At 42.3% G+C, this 23,476-nt stretch overlaps 1 protein-coding gene across 1 annotated transcript in view; it reads right to left on the reverse strand.

The window, feature by feature from the left end:
- Nucleotides 1–23,476, reverse strand: part of LOC100765287 (zinc finger protein 431) — a 78,767-nt gene that overhangs the window by 37,414 nt on the left and 17,877 nt on the right. The window contains 3 exon segments of the mRNA XM_027398687.2: nucleotides 19,669–20,861; nucleotides 22,809–22,869; nucleotides 23,067–23,193. Coding sequence (XP_027254488.2) covers nucleotides 19,669–20,861; nucleotides 22,809–22,869; nucleotides 23,067–23,193 — 1,381 coding nt within the window.

The following is a 23,476-nucleotide window of genomic DNA, read 5'->3' on the forward strand; positions in this document are numbered from 1 at the left end:
TTCTTTCTAGTAATATCTGTACTAAATCCATGATAAAAATCTCCTTTTACTGAGACAGGGTTAGAAAGAGACTCTGTCAAAACATACTTACTCCAAAAATTTCTACTTAATAAAATTTAGAACTGTGAAAATGGTTTAACAGATTAAGTACTCACCCTACAAACACACCTTCACTTTTGTGTTTTAAAGACAGTTGCTACAATACATGTGTATAATCCAATGCTTTTGGTAACTTTTCTTTCCTTCCTACTGTGTCATTTTCACTGTAGTCCTGAATGAGTGAACAACAATAACCATTCCAACAGCAGCAATATTTTGTCTAAGACATCAGCCCTTTACTCTTTAACTCAGCCTTATTTACTTTCTTGGAACATGTAAAGATTAAGAAAAATTTGGGGACAAAATATCACATAAATGGACACCAGCCAAAGTTTTCACGAAATCTTCTAAGCACCTGTGGATACTTACCAGACCAAGATCACCTAATACAGTCAAAAAGGAATGAAGCCAGGTTTGGCCTGGAGGGGTTCAGCAAGACAAGGATATGAATGTTTTATTGAGAGCAATCATACTTTTTTATATCTGCATCAGAAATATAATATAGTGGTAATTACCAGGACCAATACAATTGCAGTTGACAGGATAATATGAAAATTGCAAGCCATATAGGGTATACAAGATCAATGCCTAAGAAAAGGTTTCTTTTTAAGCTTACATACTTCTTTGAATACTAAGGGACCATATAAAGAAATACAAATTAGCCGGAATGCTTCTCTGACTGATGGAGATCATCAGTTCACCAGGAAGGTACATTTTGCCACAGGAGCTATGGGCTTTAGCCTGAATATCCTATGATACATGTCTCTCAAGGCAGGTAGGTCAGGCAAACTCCATGGTGGCCTGCAGTGCCTTTTACCAACTAAAATCCTGACCCTGACCTCCAGTGTATGCCATTACTCTCAACAGTTTCATGTCCTACAAAAACAGCCAATAAAGCGCTTTGGAGAGCTTTTATGACTTTTGCCATTTAAAGTCTCTATACCTTCAACATTCTTAAAAAAGTCAACATTCCTATGTCCATTACAGCAAAAAAAATCATTTTTGAAATAACATTTTTGTTTCAACATTCGTCTCTGTTTCTGTGATTAAATTATCTAAGTAAAAGCTACTCAGGTAATGTACAGGTTTTGTTGTTACCCTTAGACTGTGTCTGCCTTTTGGGAGCTTAGGAGAGAAACTTAAGTTAGGCACTGAAGGAAAAACATGTGGAACCACTGTTTCTTGATTTTCTCTTTAGCTTTGTATTCAGCTAGGTCTCTTAAGCAGCCCAGGCCCACTTGCTCAATCATCAGTCAACACAATCTTTTTCAGGCAGGAATCAGACATTCTGATCTAAGAACACACTCCATTGATGTTCACTCAGATGACACTAGGATTTGTCATGTTGATACCTGAGACTAATAAGGAGACAGAGACCATAATATGTGAGAAGGTTTTAACATCCAAAGCCAATGTATTAATCATATAAATCACTTAAGCAGCAAGCACACAGACATAAAGATAGCAACAAGTGGAAAACACAGATATGCCAGTAAGACATGAAATGGGAAGAGCCTAGCATCTAAGGTAAAGAGAAAAAAATCTAAAACTGTCTCTCTACATCAACTTCATCCAAAAACAAAAACTTCAGGAACTAACAACATTAGAAATTTTATGTAGACGAATTGGTGAAGGTCCAACATTTTTAGGAAAATGAATATAACTAGGTTACCTTTATATATTACGGAAAATCAGTACACAGATTCACATAATATGAGGGCTATATTTGTCACAAAGATACAACAATCAAAAATATGTAAAATATTTTTAAAAGAATAAAGGGGTTGCTGAGAAAAAGCTAAGAAATAAGGCAGGAAAAATATTGTCAACTTTTAATCAAAAGACCAAAGAACACATAGGAAAGAAAAAGGGTATTCTTGACCAATGTTACCAAGCTCCCTATAATTATATGGGTATAAAAATTAAATGAACACAGACTTCACAACTTTCACAAAATTACCTCAGAATTACCCTTGAACTATTGTTTCTGACCCTCAAACTACTCACAATTTTCCAAAAACAGAAGCACCATGCTCTAGAGCTCTCTCCTGAAATGGAGGTGATCTCTTGCTGTGGATCAGAAGCTCCTTATAATTCCTTTAGTTTCAGGTAAATATGACCACTCTTGTGCTCAGTCACAAAACAACATAGAAAAATAATTGAAAAGACAGGTAGACCAATGGAATCAAATTGAAAACTATGATATGGACCCACATACCCATGAACACCTGAATTTGGACAATGAAGCTAAAACCATACAATATAAAAAAGCATCTTAAGCAAATAGTGCTGGCATAACTGGGTGTTGTCATGTAAAAGACTGCAGATAGATAGATATATCACCATGCACAAAAGTTAAGTCCAAATGGACCCAAGACCTCAACATAAATCTAGCCACACTGAAAGTCTTAGAAGGGAAAGTAGGAGGTACCCTCAAAGAATTTGTACAGTATACTGTTTCCTGAACATAACACCAGTAACACAGACACAGAGATCCACAATTAATAAATGGGACCTCTTAAAACTGAGAATCTTCTATAAGTCAAAGGACATAGTCACCAAGACAAAATGGCAGCCCACAGAATAGAAAAAGATATTCATCAACCCCACATTTAACAGAGGCAGATTTCCAAAATATAAAAAGAAAAGACGCTTGTCACCAAAACACCCAAAAATCCAATTAAAAAGTGGGATACAGAATTAAATAGAGACTGATCAATAGAGGAATCTAAAAGGGCTGAAATACACTTAAGAAAGTGCTCAATATACTTTCCCATGAGGGAATGCAAATCAAAACAGCTCTGATATAGCATATTGCTCCTGTCTAAATGGCTAAAGTCAAAAATACCAATGATAGATTATGCTGGAGTGTATTTGGAGAAAGGAGAACACCACTCCACTGCTGGAGGAACTGCAAATGCATACAGCCACTCTGGAAATCAGTAGGGTGGTTCCTCAGGAGACTGGGAATCAGTCTACCGCAAGATCCAGCAATTCCACTCCTAGTCATATACCCCAAATATGTACATTCATATGAAAAGGACATCTGTTCAACCATGTTAATTGCAGCATTATTTGTAATAGACAGAACCTGGAAGCAACTTAGATGCCCCTCAACTGAAGAATGGATAAGGAAAATGTGGTACATTTACCCAATGGTGTACTCTCAGCAGAAAAAACAAACAAACAAAAAAAACAATGGAATCTTGAAATTCATAGGTAAATGGATGGAAGTAGAAGAAAGCATCCTGAGTGAGGTAACCCAGTCACAAAATAACACACATAGTATGGAGTCACTTATATGTGGGTTTTAGATATAGAACAAAGGATTACCAGCATATAATCCACACCGCCAGAGAAGCATGGTCCTCCAGAGAAGGGAAAAGGGACAAGATCTCCTGAGATAATTGGGAGCATGGGGGTGGGAAAAGGGAGCTAGGAGAATGAGAAGGGTAGAAGAATGGGTGAGGAGAACATGAGGGAGCAGGTTGGTTGAGTCGGGTGAAGAATAGAGGAGAGAAAGAAAAGAGATACCATAATAGACAGAGCCAGTATAGGTTTAAAGAGAAACATGGCACTAGGGTAATGTTCAGAGATCTACAAGGATGACATCCACTAACAATCTAAGCAATAGTCAAGAAGTTACCTTCGATGCCCTTCTCTGATAATGAGATTGATGACTACTTTATATGCCATCCTAGAGCCTTAAGCCAGTAGCTGATGGAAGCAGAAGGAGATACCCAAAGCTTAACACTCAGCCCCACTCCTGGAATCTAGTTCCAGATAGGGAGGAGTGATGAGCAAATTGGTCATGATCAGGCTGGATAAACCCACAGAAACAGCTGACCTAAGAATCGGGATTGATGGACCCCTGACTGATATCTGGGAAACCAGCTTAGGACTGATCCAGGCTTCCTGAACATGGGTGTCAGTTAGGAGGCCTGGACAACATATGGGGCCTATGGTAGTGGATTAGTATTTATCCCAAGTATACGAATGGACTTTGGGAGCCCACTCCACATAAAGCAACACTCTCTCAGTCTAGAGACAAGGGGGAGGCCCTAGGTCCTGCTCCAAATGATGCGACAGACTTTGAAGATCAATCATGGAAGGCCTCACCTTCCCTGGGGAGGAAAAGGAAATGGAATAGGGGCCAGTGAGGGACAGGGGAGGAGGGGAGGGAGAGGGAATTGTGATTGACATGTAATACAAGGGTGTTTCTAATTTAAATTAAAAAAATAAACAAATGCTCCCTGAATCAAAACAAAAAAGGGAAGAAAAAGAAAAAAATGTTATTAAATCTGACTCCCTGGCTTATGGCACATAACATGGGTTCTTCCAAATCTACCTGCATAACACCATGCACACTTGAGAAATCTCTACAATTCAGAAACACCTTTTCTCCCCTGGAGCTAAACATCACTGAATCACATCATTGTGGTTATTTGCACCACCAAGTTACAACCATTTTAATCATGTATTCAGGAAAGCGATCCACATCACCATTTTTCTACAAGTTCCTAAACTATTTGCAATGTTTATAATACAAACCTGGAAATCTTAGACAGTGTCTAGAGGAGAATCCATCCATGTACCTGGAAAGGCTAGAGGAGGCTTTTCGGAGATACACCCCGTATGATCCTGAGGCAGTAGAATTGGAGACAACTGTGATGTTTGCTTTTATTAATCAGGCAGCACCAGATATTAAAAGAAAGCTACAGTCAATAGAGAAATCAGGGGGAAAATGTCTTAGGGATCTAGTTGCAGTGGTGGAAAAGGTCTATGACAGGAGAGAAGATACAGAAAATAAGGAACTTAAACAGAAAAGAGACAGGAAGAAAACTTGTCCAGGAGCCTAGAACAACAACAAGCCCAACACCAGGCAGAATAAAAAGAGGTCATTTTGGCCACTGGCCTGAGAAAGCTGCCTAAGAACATCACCTTTCAATCAGGACCCACACAACAAACACGGGTAAGGAGAGAGCAATGTGCCTACTGCAGGGAAGATGGTCATTGGGTAAAATATTCTCCAAAGAAAACTTTAAACAAAAAAATCAATGTGCTTATTGCCAAGAGGATGGTCATTGTGCAAAGAATTGCCCAAAGAAAAATCAAACTACTGAAGTCCTCCCATCTCTCGTTCAAGGGGACAACAGTGATTAGGGGAGTCAGGGTTCAGTGCCCCTCCCTGAAACCAGGGTAACCCTACAAGTGGAGGGGAGAAAAGTTGACTTTATGGTGGACACTGGAGTGGAAAACTCAGTTCTTCTTAGAGAGAAGGGCCAATGACTAGCAAAACCACCTGGGTGCAAGGAGCTATTGGCAGTATGCTTTATCAATGAACTACCCAAAGAACAGTAAATCCAGGAAAGGGCCAGGTAACCCACTCTTTCCTAGTCATACCAGAATGCCTTTACCCTCTCTTGGGGAGAGATCTCCTCACCAAAATGAATGCTCAGATTTCCTTCTCTGAACTTGGAACGGAACTCAGGCATGAGGACGGTTCCCCAGTGTAGATCTTTGTAACCACCAGTCTGTCAGAAGAATACAGGTTGCACCAAGAGGAGAATACAGACCCTGAGCCAGTAATCTCCAAATGACTAACTAATTACCCTCAGGCCTGGGCAGAAACCAGAGGCATGGCATGGTTGGCTAGTCACCGACCTCCAGTTTTGGTAGAGCTAAAGCCAGGAGCTGAACTGGCCAATGTCTGACAACACCCCATGACCCTAGAAGCTAAGCATGGGATTACCCCCCACACACACACACAACATTTGTCACTTCTAAACCAGGGTGTCTTAAAGTCTATTTAGCCAGCATGGATCACTCCCCTCCTACCAATCAAAAAACCTCACACTAATGACTACCGGTCAGTCCAAGATTTAAGAGAAGCTAATAAAAGGGTGATGGCTACCCACCCCACAGTATCTAACCTATATACTCTACTCAGCACCCTAACACCTGAACATTGGTGTTAGGTACATTGTATTGGACTTAAAACATGCCTTTTCAGCCCCATCTGCCCCCCCCCCCAAGAGTCAACCAACCATATTTTGCCTTCCAATGGAATGACTCTGATATTTGGACCAATGGACAGCTCACCTGGACCAGGGTACCCTAAGGATTCAAAAATTCCCCAACCATCTTTGATGAGGCCCTACATGAAGATCTCTCCAACGTCCAGGTACATAAACACAGGCTCACTCCACCACAATATGTAGATGACTTTTGATAGGCGCCACCAATCAGAAAGCCTTCATTGCCGGAACTGAAGACCTTGTTCGGATGCTAGGAGAGTTAGGGTATCATGTCTCAGCCAATAAGGCACAGATCTTCCAACAACAGGTAACCTATTTGGGCTATGTTTTAAAAGAAGGACAGTGTTGGCTCTCAGATGCCCACAAAGTGGAGAGTGTTAAAAATGCCAACACCTAAATCCCTCAGGCAAGTAAGGGAATTCCCAGGGACAGCTGGTTTTTCCTGCCTGGGGATCCTGGGGTTTGCTGAGCTGGCAAAACCATTATATGAGGCCACCAAAGGGACCAGAGACTTTCAATGGACTGAAATACACCTGAAAGCTTTTGAAAACTTGAAAAGATGTCTGTTAGATGCCCCTGCCCTGGGACTACCAGATGCCACTAAACCCTTTACCCTGTTCTTAGATGAACACAAGGGGATCAACAAGGGGGTCCTCACTCAAAACTTGGGCCTCTGGAAGTGGTCAGTAGCCTATTTATCAAAGAAACTGGATCCTGGGGCAGCATGATGGCCTCCCTGCTTTCCGATGATTAAAGCTGCTACTCTCTTGGTAAGAGATGCTGATAAGCTGACACTGGGACAGAACTTGACAATTGCTACACCCCATGCCTTAGATGTAGTCCTAAAACAGCCCCCAGATAGCTGGTTGAGCAACGCATGCATGGTGCACTATCAGACTCTACTCTTAAACCCCGCCAGAATCACCTCCCAGGTACCCGTCTCACTAAACCCGGCTAACCTGTTACTTGATCCTGACTTAGAAGCTCCCATCCATGACTGTGCAGAGATCCTGGCACAAGTATACAACACCCGGCCTGATCTAAAGGACACCCCCTTGCCTGACAATAAAGAAACCTGGTTCACTGATGGTAGTAGTTTCATCCGTGAAGGACAGAGGTATGCCGGGGCAGCAGTGACCACTACCACTGATGTGGTCTGGGTGGGATGCTATCCACCTACACAGAAGGTGGAATTGACTGCCCTCACCAAGGTGATACAACTGGGAGAAGGAAAGGGACTTAATATTTACACAGACAGCCGCTACACCTTTGCTCACATTCATGGGGCCATCTATAAAAATAGAGGACTCTTAACAACATAAGGAAAAACAATTAAAAGCAAACTGGAAATCTTAAAACTTTTACAGACCCTTTGGGAGTCCTCCAAGTTGGCCATACCATTGCCCAGGCCACCAAAAGGGCATGGGACCAATACAGCTAGGAAACAATCTAGCGGATCAAGCAGACAAACAGGCAGCCCTGAAAGTCAGATTCATGCCCATCTTGGTGGACCCATGGTCAAGAAGTTTGCCAGATATCCCTATTTACACCACAGAGTATTCGGCCTGGGTATGCTGCCTCCCAACAACCCAGAACCTAAAAGGATGGTGGCACACAGCAGATATCCGGACTATACTCCCTAGAAAGTTAGGTCTGGCCATTCTTAAGGAAATTCACCATTCCTCACACTGGGGAACCTGACACATGCAGGACTTATTGTGAAAGGCCAAGGTCAAAATTCAGAATAGAAATAAGGCCATAGACGATAGTGGCCAACTGTCACGCATACCGCCTGACAATTGCCACCCCTCACCCCTCAAACCCAGGCTCATACTTAAGAGGGACAAAGCCAGGGGCATATTGGGAGATAGATTTCACTGAGATCAAGCCTGGTAAGTTGGGATACAAGTACCTCCTAGTGTTCATAGACACCATCTCCAGTTGGCCACAAGCCTTTCCAGTAAAACAGGAGACAGCAAAGAAACTTCTTGAAGACATGGCTGGCCAGGTATGGATTTCCTGCATTGCTAGCGTCAGACAACGGAAAAGCCTTCATCTCTAAGGTAAGCCAGGGAATAGCCACTGCACTCAGGACAGATTGGAAGCTATATTGTGCATGTAGACACCAGAGTTCAGGACATGTAGAAAGAATTAACAGAACCTTAAAAGAGACCTTAACAAAACTGACCTTGGAGACTGGCGAAGACTGCATATCTCTCCTTCCCTTTTCCCTATACAGGATACGGAACTCTCCCTACCAGATAGGTCTCAATCCCTTTGAAATCATGTCCGGGGTCCCTCCTCCTATTATCACCAGTCTCTAATCTGAACTCTTGGCTGAATTAGATGACCAGGACCACTTTCAGTCTCTCCACACCTTACAGCAGACCCACAAACGAGTATGGTCCCACCTTAGGGATATCTATGAAGCTGCTGCTCCCCCTCAACTCCCCCACGCTCCTCCCAGGAGAATGGGTCCTCGTATGCAGACACCAACACAGAATCCTGGAACCAAGATGGAAAGGGGCCTTATGTAGTCCTGATGACTACATAAGGACCTTATGTAGTCCTGATGACCAACTGCCTGGATGGCATTGCCACCTGGATCCACCACTCCCACGCCAGACTGACAGATCCCTTCCCCACTCCCCGGGACTGTAATGGGGACACTTGGAAAACAACCAGACATCCCACCCACCCCCTCCAGCTTCAGTTATAAAGGATATGCTTGATAACTTGATAACTATAAAGGATATGGTGGATACTGATGCTATGCCTACCTTTCCCCTCTGCTATAGCCCACAAGGCACATTTACCAGTCAACACCACCTGGGACCTCATCCAGCAACCATCCCAAGGACAGCTGGTATCCTGACCTGTAAGTAGATCTATGCAATTTGGTGGGCAGAGATTGGGACCCGTCAGATCAGGAGCTGTTCCCAGGGTATGACTGTAGTTCTCCTGGGGGCCGAGCTAGCACCTGCAGCCTAGAGTTCTATGTCTGTCCTGGACATGGCTGCTCTAAGACTCAACGAGCTAAATTCGGGGGTGCCGGGGAAGGTACTGCACAGCCTGGGGTTGTGAATCCACTGGGTAGATCAGCTGGCAACCCCCAGTACAGGGGGACCTCATCACTGAACAGAGGGTGGGAGATTTAAAGACAGCAGGCATGGGAACATGCACTCATGGCAACCAACAAGTTGCCTGTGGCCCCTGCTTTGATAAAGAACGGTTCTCCAATCATCCTAGGACTACTGAAGGGGCATGATGCAATATGCTCATTATCAGCTTCACAGAAGCAGGGAGAAAATCGGACTGCACAACAGGAAAAACTTGGGGCCTACACCTTTATACGACAGGTTACAAACCGATGCTGCTCTTCACTCTGCACAGTACCTCCAGCCCTATACTAACAGCCATAGGACCAAATAAGGTATTAGCCCCAATAGCGCCCCCTCCTCAAAGGCCTACTCAGCTTCCCCTGAGAACCACACACTCTCAGACCATAGAAACATTCATTTCTGTAACTTCCAATCTCTGTCTCCCTATTCCTCCCAGGGTCTCATCACCCAGGGACAGTCTTCTACAAGTTCTCCAGCAGTCATTTCTATTTCTAAATGCCACTAACCCTAATGCCACCAAATCCTTTTGGCTATGCTACACCACTGCCCCAACATACTATGAAAGAATTGCCTTTCTAGGATCGTTCTCAAGCAGTAGGGACCCAACTTCCTGTAGATGATGGTCTAAAGCTTCCCTGACCCATCAGTTGATCTCAGGGCAGGTAACTTGTGTGGGTACAGTGCCCTCAATACCCCTATTGTAAATGGCACCGACTACCTTATACCCTGTGATGACACTTGGTGGGTATGTTCTACTGGCCTGAAATGCTGCATTCACCAACAAGTGCTTATTAGATCTGGGGGCTTCTGTGTCCTCATCAGAGTCCTCCCCTCCCCCCATCTATCATACTGAGGAAAATTTTCTGTCACTCTACTCAGGCCAACTGGGAACTATCAGAACAAAAAGAGAAGTTATTGCAGCAATAACTCTAAGCTTCCTTCTGGGGGCAGGAATTGGCACTGGTATAGGTATCGAGACCACGACACTCATACAACAAGGACAATACTATTCTACCCTAAGGGCAAGCTTAGACTCGAATCTTAAACTGGTTGAGGATTCTATCACTCATTTACAGGATGCCCTAAGCTCCCTAGCAGAGGTAGCCCTACAGAATCGGAGGGGGCTAGAGCTTTTATTCCTACAACAGGGAGGTCTTTGTGCAGCCCTAAAGGAGAAATGTTGTTTTTACTGAGACCACTCAGGGAGAATAAAAGACAATATGGCCAAGATCAGAGGACTAGAAAAATGCAGGAGGGACGGAGAAGTCAACCAAGGATGGTTTGAGTCCTGGCTTAACAGTTCCCCCTGGATGAGAACCCTGGTATCTGCTCTTATAGGGCCCCTCCTAATACTCTTCTTGCTCCTGATGCTCGGTCCTTGTATTGTTAACAGACTAGTCCAGTTAACTGCCTGGGGACAATCCAACTGATGGTTCAAAGATCACAAACCTACTGACCCCCTTCAGAAAAATCTCCAGTACTCTTGATACACAGAGAAAATGGGTGTATATAAAAGGCCAGAAACTGCTGCCTGCTCAATGCCCCTTACCTAAACCCCCATTCTCTGAAAAAGGAATCCACCCCTAAGCTATGTAAATGCCCAATTGTTAGCTATTTGTCCTCAGAAGTAACTATGGGACTGTGGGCACACCTGGAGATAAAGTGACAGAAATTCCTCAATCCCCTTCCAAGATAAATGACTAACCAACTTGCAACCCCATGTCTCTACTTAACCTCATTTAACCTTAGCCTATTGTATGGGGTTTTTCTCCCCTTGCCTTGGAACTCCTGCCCTACCTGATAACTAAAACTAAAGACCTAAGAATTCCAATTGAATACTTAAGTTCTCCCTTCTGTTGCCAGTTTAAACAGGCCTTAAACAGATTTCCGCTCCCCGCCTATGCATGTGAACATCAGCTGCTGAAGACAGACTGCCCCTAAGGACTACGAGGCCTGGGCATGCTGTGGATGTGGACATTCCCTGTTTCTTCAGAAGAGTATGCCAACCAGAAGCTCCTGATGGATTTCCCATTGCCTAGATTCCATTTTTGCTTTGATGAGCATGTCAGCCTTCTTGGGTACCAAACGACACCCCAAAGCCAACAGGAAGTATCATGAGAAAGAATACATTGCCCATTTTCCCTGGTTCAGATGCTAAGTCAAAAGGAAACTCCCTTACTTAGGGGATGCCAATGTCACTCCCCCAGAAAAATCTGTCAGCTAGTAGCTTACAGGGCCTGCTAACATCTGGGCCTTATATTGCTAATTCCCTACCAGAAAACAAGGGATTGGTTTTTGATGTAAAGTCGAAGGAGGGAATGAAAGGGGAAAATTAATAAAAGTCTAAAACCCGGACTCCAAAGTGCAAATACAAAAACTCTTAAGTTTCTTTGAGTTTCCAAAAGGCAGCCCAACAGACAACATTAAATGAAGGTCCACATGACTCAAGGCCTTAGTCCAGACATCAACCCTTGAGTGGTGTCGATATTCCTCTAGTTCAAAGAAGATCAGATAGTTTCCAATTATATAAGTCCCCAGCCCAGGAGACAATTAACAAACTCATTTTGTCTACAGCATCCTGCTTAATTGCACCTTGCCTGAAGTTAAGGGACGAGCACCCCATTTTGGCAGCCATAACAGCCTAACACATGCTTGCCTGACCTTGCCATGGTCACTAGGAGGTCAGATGCCCATCTCGTGGCAAGGAACCAATCAGAAATAGCTAGTGGGGCTATGCTTTATGGCTCTGGGTGTGCTTTACAGACAAGTGCAGAGCAAAGCAATTGCCCTGGGAGGCCTATGGGCTATAACAACCAGCTGACCAATCAAATCAGGGCAAGTTCTCCAAGCCTGAAGACACACCAATCCTGAGCCTGTGTGTACCCATAAATACTCCCCTTATGCTGACCTGTAAGATCTCTGTCCCATGGCTTCTCGGCGTCTTTCCCCAACCATCCGCCATGGTGGATGGATGAAAGGCCCGAGCTAACATGGGATTAACTCGTTAAACAACTGCAATAAAGCCTCATGCTGTTTGCATCAAGTTTTCACCTCCGTCTGGTGATTGGGGTTGCTGCGGTCCTGGGCCGAAACCGTGGGGGCCTGAGCCTCTGGGGCTCTTTCAGAAGCAAACAACAATTGTCCTGTCTTGAGTAACCATGGAAGTTTTGTAATCTTGGGGCTTCCAGCCTTATAATTTTCCTTTATAAAAACAAACCTCAGTCGAAAGTGGGTACTCCATTTGTTCCCGAATGAATGGGGTCCTTGCTGCAGCTAGTATCAAGTCAATAAAGAAACCTTTGTCCTTACATTCAGTGAGTCTTCTCCTTGTTGGTGGGTTCTTTTGGGGTTCCAAAATCTGGGTACAACAGTACTGTGTTTATGGAGATTGCTGAAGATATGAACTCAGCAAGCCACTGCTAAAGTACCCCTCAGGGCTCAGTGACCAAGGAAGAGTCAAAGAAGGAGCCAGCTAAAGTGGAGACAAAGAAGCAGCTCTGCCCCTATGCTGCAGTGTGAGAAAGTTGCTATGGGGAAAACTGTGTGTATCTCCACGGAGACTCCTGGGACATGTGTGGCCTGAAGGTCCTGCACCCAATGGATGCTGCCCACAGGTCACACAACACATAAACTCTTGCATTGAGGCCCATGAGAAGGACATGGAGCTCTCTTTTGCTGTGCAGTACAGCAAGGACAAGGTATGTGGGATCTGCATGGAGGTGGTCTATGACAAAGCCAACCCCATTGAGCACCCCTTTGGGATACTGTCCAACTGCAACCACACCTACTGTCTCAAGTGTATCTGCAAATGGAGTAGTGCTGAGCAATTTGAGAGCAAGATCATAAAGTGAGACTCCTCCCTAATCTTTGTGTGTGTTTTCTATTTTCGTGAAGAGTTTAGTATCTTGTGCCAACTTGCAACCAGAAGGACCACATTTAAATGCATGTATTTTATCATGAACTTTGGTGTTGTATTTGGGATTTCTTCTTTTTACTTCAGCTAGCTACTAGATTAGTACATCTGCCTATTTTGTTTGAATAAGGAAACCCTGTGAATCAGTTGGTAGACTCCTCGTACTTTTTGTGGCAATTGTGTTTAATGGTTTAGACAGTTTAGGCTTCATGAACAAACTTATCTACCTCTGAATGTATGTTTCCTGGTGTTTTACATTTAAAACTTTGCTATTCCATCCAATAAGCTAGCCAATAATTCACCACACATTAAGAATTGTTCTCATAACTGAACAAAAGACACACAATCCAAACAGCAAAGTTACAAGAAATATATTTATTTAAACGGAAAAAAAGGAAAAAGCTCACGTTTAATGGATACGGCACTGATGGATGGCATTGAAGCACCCCAGAGAGGAAATGGGAATGGGAGACATAAAAATCCACCAGTCTGGTTTCTGGGTGACTGTTTAAGTACCCCAGGGGAATGTTCATGAGCATCTCCGTGGGAAGTGTCATTATTTTCCTTTCTGAGATTCAGCAGGTTTTGGCGGGAGATGGAGGAAAGGAGCTTGGGTGGAACTTCCACCATAACATTACAGACTATTTGGGTATATGGAAGCCAGTGGCTAGAATGACGCTTTCCTCATAACAATAACATGACTAGCTAGCTTGTACAGCCCACCATACTGGGTGGGTGGAGTGATTCCCTGTCCCACAGGTGGAAGAGTGGCCAGAATATTCAAAATGAAAGAGAGATTTAAGGACAGAAACAGAGATAATTGTTCTGTGGTTTCATGCTAGTTGTCCCAGGGACTTCAGACAACCAGGAAAGAAAAGAAAGAACCAGATCTCAAACAAAAATAGGTCTTCCTCCCTTCAGAAGGCTGCAAGATGGCTCCATTGCTTTCAGGTTATTCCTGAAATTGAGGACAAACTCTAAGCAAATGAATAATAATAAAAAGAGGAGTGTTCATGGAAATTTGAATACTTAGTGGATAAAGGAGCTTAGTGGATAAAGAATGTGGTAATGAGCTCTATTGTTAGACAGCACATCTTCCTCCATCGGCAGGTGAAAGAAACCACAGCTGCGTTATTTAAGATTCTTTACATGAACGAGATGGTAGAGTGCATGATCTACAGAATGAGTTTTATGGCTGCACAGAATACCCCTGTTTTAGGCAATCAGGCGCTCCAGGTTATCTGCCAGTCAGAAGTTGTGCTTGGTCTTTCCTGCTGCTATCTCCAGGCTTGGCTTTGCAGAGAAACAGTTATGGTGGTCTTGTGTGCTGTGCTGTGTGTGCTGCTGCAGGGAACTGAGCTTAGAGAAGCTGGGAAGACATGGCATGGAGAGCTTGGGGCTACTATCCCCAGACTGGGAGAATTGCCCAGTCGAGCCCTGGGAACCAATGTGGAGTGTCCTCCCATGGCTGGGTGGGAGTAAGAGGCTAGACACAGAGTTTACCATGTTCCTGCCTGGTCTTGTAGTATCCTGTATATTCCTAATGGTCATGCATGCTTGAGGTTACTTCTGTGTGATCCTAAGGGTCCTGCATCATCTTTGCAATTCTTTGGGCCAGGTGGCAGAATCTGAGTATATTCACTTGGCTGGGTGTGCCTGTGAAGAGCATTAGGATTGGGACTGGGATTTGAAATATTCTTGTTGACATCATTGTCAAATGCAGGGGCCCTTAGTGCTTGTGATGTTTCTATGAGATACAGATTTGTCAAACTCAGAAAGCCCTGGTCCCTTTAGTATCTTCTAAAAATTCTTCACTTTGAAAGTTTAAGGTTTATGTTTTGAATACAATTGGAGTTAATTATGTGGAGCTTATAGACAATATTTCCTGTGTAGAGGAGCATTCCACTGTAAACTGCGACATTAATATAGAGATTTACCAGTTCTTAGGAGACATTAAGCCAAAAAAATAGAATTTAGGTAATGGAGGACTGTATCCCAAACACTCCCAAGACAATTAGTGTGCTAACCATGACTATTAGAATACAGTATGATTAGAAGTAATTGTTTTTTTTTTCTTCCTGGGGTTTAACCAGCTACATTCCAGCAACAAAGGAGACAACCTCAATTTAAAAACAGCAGAAATGTCTATCCCTCCATTAAAACAGCAGACCTATAAATGCTACTCAAGGGACCATTACAGGGTTACAACCAACCATTAAGTCCTGGTGTGCCATAAAGATATACTGATTCTAGAAGTGCTGCATCTCCAGTCTTTTGAAAAGAAGTTTTGTGACAAGGTCTCCTATAATGATTGAGTGAACTTGAACCCTGTCTGTAGCTCCACAGGGCATTGCTCTTGTTATCCTGATAAACCCTAAATATTGGATTAAAAATCTGCAGCACTACAGAGTGTTAAAATGACTAGTTTGAGTCACATAGTGGGTTGTCCATTGCAGAACAGGGAAAAGAACTGTGATTGAAGCATGGTTTTTCCCTTCAGACCAGAAGAGGAGGAAACAGTGCACTGTGTACACTTCAGGGGAAATAAAAGAGATGGTAGCAAGATCACAGTCTGAAATTGGAGGCCCTGAGATGCAGGGGTCTACATTATGAAGGACTGATGCGGCATGGCGAATTACTTTCTCTATTTACAATTTCCTGCATGCATTAATTCTTTCCATGTAAATGAAAAAACAGAGAATTGATGGGTATATATTTCATGGATGATTGCTTGAAATACTGAAGGAACCAACTTCCATTTTGGCAGCCATAACAGTCTAACACATGCTTGCCTGACTTTGCCATGGTTACTAGGAGTTCAGATGTCCACCTCCTGGCAAGGAACCAATCAGAAATAGCTAGTGGGGCTATACTTCATGGCTCTGGGTGTGCTTTACATACAAGTGCACAGCAGAGCATAGCAACCACCCTGGGAGGGCCTATGGGCCATAACAACCAGTTGACTAATTAACACAGGGCAAGTCCTCCAAGCCTGGAAGCACACCAGTCCTGAGCCTGTGTGTACCCCTAGACACTCCCCTTACGCTGCCCTATATGATCACTCTCCGGTGGTATCTTGGGGTCTTTCCCTAGCCATCTGCTGTGGTGGATGGATGAAAGTCATGAGCTAATAGGATTATCCTGTTAAACAATTGCAATAAAAGACTCATTGCTTTTGCATCAAAATGGGCCTCTTGTTGATTCTGGGGTTGAGAATTTGGGCACAATACTACTAAGTATTCAATTTCCCATTAGAGAACTCTCCTATCCAGATGTGGGCGATGCTGGTTGACAGTTTAGTCAGCTCAAAGTTTGTGAAACAGTACTCACTGGCTAATATTTTACATAGTACAAAGTCGTACAGTGTCTTCTTACTGAAATTCTCTTGATCAGGGAGGTGTATATGGCCTTCGGACCTCTACGAAAGCCCCGGTACCAGGGCCAGAGCCTGACTGCCATTGAGTTGGGTGACAACCCTCCGAATGGCTTGGTCCTACTTCCTAGGTCCTCTCTGAGTCCTGGGGAAGCTGTTGACTTCAGGTTGCAGTGAATTTTCCCTTCTCATCCATGGGAACAGCATCATCCATACCCTCCCATTCCCCCTTGGGGTGCCTCTTAGAAAACCTCCAGCCTCTAAACCTGAAACCTGAACTGAAGAGACCTAAATTTATTTGCTCTTGCAATCGAATTTGGTGTAAATACCACTTAGATAATCAGTCCAAATGGCCACGTAACGACACCCAAGATCCCAAAATTATTTGAGACTTTTACAACTACTGTGAGCAATTGGAAAAATGGAAAGAGATTTTCTATTTCCAGGATTTCTCTCTACTCCACTCAAAGCCTTCTCTCTGCTCCTCCTGTTCTCCCACTCAATTCCTTCTGGCTAGGAAGTATAAACAGGGCGATCCCTGCACTACTTTTGATCCAGCCGATGAGCCCTCTCCCTCTTGAAAAGTTCCCTCAGCTTCCCATCTTGCGCTGGCCCTCCAATTTCCTCCTCTCCCTCAGTAACAAGCCACCCAAGTCAGCTTTCCCTAGCACTCACCGTCAGCACACCACCAACAGCCCCTAGTCCTCCTCCTACTCGTTCCTGCTCCACAAAGAGAACACCCCCTTTAATTCTCCAACCTAAATCAGATACAGTTCTCCACTTGTGGGAAGTTGCCAGGGTGGATGGCTTAGTCAAAGTTCATGTCCCCTTCTCATTAGCTGGACTCTCCCAAATAGAGAAAAGATTGGGATCCTATAGTGCTAATCATTCCACCTTTATCAAAGAATTCCACTATATTACCCAGTCATACAATCTTACTTTCCGTGATGTTTATATGATTCTTACCAACAATCTCCCCCCAGAGGAATGAGAGAGAGTCTGGGAACAGGCTAGGGCCTATGCAGATGAAGTCCACCAAACCGATGATACCTACCCAGTTGGGGCTATAACAGTCCCTGACCAGTAGCCTGAGTGGAATTACAATACCTCAGGGGGCATCCTAGCTAGAAAGCGATTTTTAACTTGCCTTATGGTTGGTCTCCACAAGGCTGCTCTTAAAGCAGTAAATTATGAAAAGGTCCAAAGGGTCATCCAGGAAAAGTAGGAAATCCCATCTCAATTCCTAGATCTCCTTACAAAGGCCCTCTTATAAAGCCCTTTACTGGTCTTTTTGGCTTTATGGCTCTAGTTTTAGGGCAAGGGTATATTTCCTTGGTTAGATCCTTTTCCCTACAAATATGAAATAGCTTAGAGATATGTAATGGAACACTGAGGGTGTACCTAAATCAGAATATCTGACTTCTGTGTCTGAGACAGTTTGTGTTGATTTATGATTGATGTTTGAAGTCTCTTCCTTTGAGTTGGCCATATCTCTAAACAAGTAGGCCTGGGCTGCATAAGACAGCAAGCTTAGCACTAGAGAGTTAGAAAGCAAGAGAGATACCTTGGAAGCAATGTTTCCTCATGTTTTACCTTTATTAGCTTGATTGTCTAATCTAAGTTCCCACAAAGATGGACAGTGACATAGGGATATCAACCAAATAAACTTGTTCACTACCTGACTTGCTTTTGGTTAGAGAATTTAAACAGAGAAACAGAAGAAATTTGGAACAAAATATGGGGCATCAAATGTGATTTTCTTGTTGTTTTTTTGTTATCTAGCCCAGGAATGCCACTGATTGATGGCAGCAGCATTCTTCTCAGCTTCTGAGAGTCAGGAAGTCAGGCTATACATGAAGTTGTGTTCCAGTGGGGGATGGTCTCCGGTCAGTATGTAGCACTCCTGTCTCTCAGAGAGAGATCATGACAACTGAATTTGCTCCACCCTGCTAAGAAAATTTACCAGAAGTGTCCATTGCTTATCTTCTCTTCTCCACAAGGGAGGTGCCAAGCAATGCTAAATATTTCTTCTTTGATGCAGGCCAAATTGTCACTGCTCTGTTTCACCCAACTTGGGGGAAAATGCTCCAGAAATGTAGCAGGCTGCTACATCACCAGTGAAAAGTTTTTTCTTCTACTCTGCTGTTTCAAGGGAGTTTTCCAGCAAAGGTGTATGTTACTTCTAGGGCGTTTCATATCCACTCTGGCAAAAGAAGTTCTTCACTGAAACTCATTGAACAGAATTATTTGAGAAGGAGCAATCCAGGAAAGTTATCAGCTACTACCAGTGTGGAAAATGCCATCTGCCACCTGAACAAGCATATGGTTTATATATGTCTTCTTAGGGGCATAGTTTTTTTACACAGAACATTTTTCAGAATGCTATTTGATAAAATTTCAAACCCTGAGAGTGAAAAATATTGAGATTGGCTGGATTCCTGCTTGTGGATTGGTTGGTTTTGAGCTCGGGTATTAGTTGAATTTTTCCTCAGCTGGTCAGAATTGAGTTTGTTTCTTTGCCTTTGGGTTCAGGGCCAAAGTGTATTTGTTTCCCTGACCCTTTTTAACCATTTTGGTCTTGTTTCAGGGTGTGTTCCTTTGGCTCAAGTTTTAGGGCCAAAGTTTGTTTCTTTCACTGGATCTGGTTTCTGGGCCGGGGTGTCTTTCTTTGCTGGCCCTGTTACACTACACATAAGGATTCATAAGTTCATATATCCATTTTTTCCATGAGGGTGCTGGAGGATGAATATTAAATGAATATCATAATGCTTGCACAGATGGTTGACACTGTCAATTATTTTCTACAAATAAAATGCTGTTGTATAACTGATTGGAAGTGTGATGGCTAAAGATCCCACCAAAAATGATTATAACTTTTAAAGGCTTTAACAGATTGATTCCCCACAAAGGTTTACTCTTCTATAAAGTGCAAAATTAAAGCAAACTGACTATATTTATACTTTCAATGCAGTATGATTTTTTTCTAATGTTTCAAAGACTCCTAATATAAGTAAAAGCTTTACCCCACTGGTTACCTTAAACTGCTTTGATGACAGTAAGTGTTCTTTTATGGGTTTAAAGAAAACTGACTTGCAAAATCCTTTCCATATAATTTCTCTCCAGAATGTGTTCTTTTATGCACTTGTAGAGAACAATGCTGAGAAAAGGCTTTACCACAGTGATTACATTCATAGGGTTTCTCTCCAGAATGTATTCTTTTATGTACTTGAAGAGAACAGTACTGAGCAAAGGCTTTACCACAGTGATTACATTCATAGGGTTTCTCTCCAGAATGTGTTCTTTTATGCACTTGAAGAGAACAGTGCCGAGCAAAGGCTTTACCACAGTGATTACATTCGTAGGGTTTCTCTCCAGAATGTATTCTTTTATGCACTTGAAGAGCACTGTGCTGAGCAAAGGCTTTACCACACTGATTGCATTCATAGGGTTTCTCTCCAGTATGTGTTCTTATATGCATTTGAAGAGTATTGTTGTGAGCAAAGACTTTACCACAATAATTACATTCATAGGGTTTCTCTCCAGTATGAGATCTTTTATGCATTCGAAGAGTATTATGCTTAGCAAAGGCTTTACCACACTGATTACATTCATAAGGTTTCTCTCCAGTATGAGATCTTTTGTGCATTTTAAGAGTACTGTGTTGAGCAAAGGCTTTACCACAATAATTACATTCATAGGGTTTCTCTCCAGAATGTGTTCTTTTATGTACTTGAAGAGCACTGTGCTGAGCAAAGGCTTTATCACACTGATTACATTCATAGGGTTTCTCTCCAGTATGTGATCTTTCATGTATTTGAAGATGTCTCTGGGACACAAAGGCTTTACCACAGTGATTACATTCATAGGGTTTCTCTCCAGAATGTATTCTTTTATGCACTTGAAGATAACTGTGCTGAGCAAAGGCTTTACCACACTGATTGCACTCATAGGGTTTCTCTCCAGTATGTATTCTTATATGCGTTCGAAGAAGACTGTAACTAGCAAAGGCTTTACCACACTGATTACATTCATAGGGTTTCTCTCCAGTATGAGATCTTTCGTGCATTTTAAGAGTACTGTGTTGAGCAAAGGCTTTACCACAATAATTACATTCATAGGGTTTCTCTCCAGAATGTGTTCTTTTATGCACTTTAAGAGCACTTTTCTGAGCAAAGGCTTTACCACACTGATTACACTCATAGGGTTTCTCTCCAGTATGTGATCTTTCATGTATTTGAAGACTACTGTAACGAGTAAAGGCTTTACCACACTGATTACATTCATAGGGTTTCTCTCCAGTATGTGATCTTTCATGCCTGTAAGGAAAATGGGCACATGTAAATGCTTTACCATATTCAATACAATGTTGAATCTTGATGTCTGTATAAATTAGTATTAAAATTTGTTTCAATTGTGAAGAAGAATCAGATTTTACAGTCTTATCACTGTGTTTACACTCATGTTTCCACCTTCATTAAGGATTGTTTTCCATCTTTGAAGATACCAGTGGAGGTATATTCCTTTAGTATATGGTTCTAATTTTTAGAACCGTTTTCTACAGATTTTTCACATATTGAAGATAACTGGAAACATTTAGATCTTTATCACCCATATTGAATTTTTAAATTTTCTTAAACGTTGAGTCACACTACATTTGCTAATGAAGTAAAACAAACAGAAGTATTTACACAGTCCTAGATTCATAGGGCTTTTTTCTGCAGACTGAGCTTGTTGGTGTATTATCAATGAAGCTAGAAAACAAATTACTTGTACATATGAATGAAATTTAACAGGTATGCTCAAAAACAAGAACTACTACATGTCTTTTAAATATTCTCTGATAGAGGTATATTACGCCCTTTGCTCACATGGCTTGTATAGGGAAAAGGATCTAGCCAAAGAAACACAACCTGAGCAGAACCAAAGAAATGTACCCTGACCCTGAAACCAGTAAGAAACACTCTTTGCCTCTAGAATTGGAGTCAGTGAAAGAAATACACCCAGGCCCTAAATCTAGAACCAAAAAGACAAAAAAAGATCAGTAAAAAAAAAAAAACACTTTGACTAGAGCCCAATCTGACCTTAAACCTATGCAGAAAACTAATCACTGAACAGGAGAGCTAGGATTCAAATTTGACCAATGCCCGCCCCTGGAAAAACTCTGCCCCGGAAGAATCCCATTTTAAATCCTGTGTATGCACGGAATTCTTCTAATAATAAAAATCCCCGAACGAGCTTTGGGTGAAAACCTTCTTTTGTGGAGCGGCAGAGGGGCCACAGGCAAGAGCAGTAGAAGAGCAGCTGAGAAGACCAGCTAAGCGGCAGTGGCAGAGAGGAGCAGCAGAACAAATCAAGCAGTGTTCTAACATTTCTATCAGGGGAAACATTCCCTTGACAGATCAGAGTTGTTACACTCCGCCCACACTCTCCAGAGGACTGGAGCCGAATTTCAAAAACTTTGCAAGGAAGCCCTTTTCTGCTGGATCAGAGCTGATACATCCGGGAAACACCCCCATCCCCTTGAAACAGGGCTGTTAGCTGCTGCGCTTACTGTGACCTGTGGCATTCCATGGCTCCTGAGCTGCAGGATACCTTTCCAACTGAGCTGTGTAACACTCAGTATTCTATGACTCCTGAGTTTTAGAATACCTGTCCCTTCCGAGGCGCCCAAAGGCTTTACAGCTTGTATCCTGACTAATACATGATATACCTGGTAGAGTAAAGATTACAAAGAAGAGGCTTACACATTTAATTCAGTTGGGCTTTATGTTCCTTAGAGACATGTGCTAGAGCAATTAAAATTTCCCTGCAATAAGTGCCCCTTGACACTTGATGGTAATAGCCTCTGTCACTACACTTAGAAAGTAGCAGCAAGTACATGAGTAAACTAGTTTTTCTATGGAGTATTTGCTTAATAGAAGATTTGGAGATATGCTTATCACCTCAACCATGTGTATACCTTTAGTAACAGGGATAGTATGAAATAAATTAATTTAAAGTTCTACAACATAGCTCTCATGGTGCAATGATTCAAGTGGTAATTACTCTCAAGGCACTGTTTCCTTGCTTTCTTTCTTAAAATAATGCCTTGCAAAGGCAGTTCACCTACCGGAAACTGAGGTATATGGTTGTGTGAGAATTTAATAATCATCAATGCACTTTAAGCTGTGCTTATTTACACTGATGGTTCTGTTTCAAATTTCCAGGACATATTACAATTTTTTAAAGAGGCACATTTCTATCAGCTCACACATGAAAGTTACCTGCCATGTCTTTTAGAACGTGGACAATGTTCTTCAATCGTATGGTCTTCCCAACTGTATCCTAAAACATAGTACCAGAAAATGTATATTATATTGTTGAAAAATGTGCAAAACTTAAGTTACTGTCTTCAGTGAACTGTAGAACTTTGACTGATTCTATTAACACATTCTTTTTCTCTCTCAAATTAAAGAAGAGCATCAGTAACAAAGGAATAGTTGTCCTATTACTTTAAAGTATCAAGGAAAATACACTCTTACCTATATCATTGAGGTTCATGTAGGTCTCCAGCATAACATCTTTGTAGAGATTCTTCTGAGAAGTATCCAGCAAAGTCCATTCTTCCCAAGTGAAGTCAATATGCAAATCATCATAGGTCATGGTATTCTAAAATATCACATACATGTGTACAACTGAAACATGATACTGACAATATTGTAAATGTATATGTCTGTAGAACATTATTTTATGATGTGTTACTTTTAGGCTATGGAACATTTGTTTCATGATGTAAATACGTACTGGTTTTGTTTATGCTGTATTAATTTAACTTTGTGAAGCTGTGATTCTTGGCCTGTCTACAACACCTTACGTTCTGATAAAGAGTTGTTTTTCCTATAGTGAGGCAGGAGGAAGGATAAGCTGTGGTAGCTTATCCTACCACACAGCA

This window comes from Cricetulus griseus, chromosome 9 (assembly GCF_003668045.3).
Source record: "Cricetulus griseus strain 17A/GY chromosome 9, alternate assembly CriGri-PICRH-1.0, whole genome shotgun sequence".
NCBI classification, from domain to species: domain Eukaryota; kingdom Metazoa; phylum Chordata; class Mammalia; order Rodentia; family Cricetidae; genus Cricetulus; species Cricetulus griseus.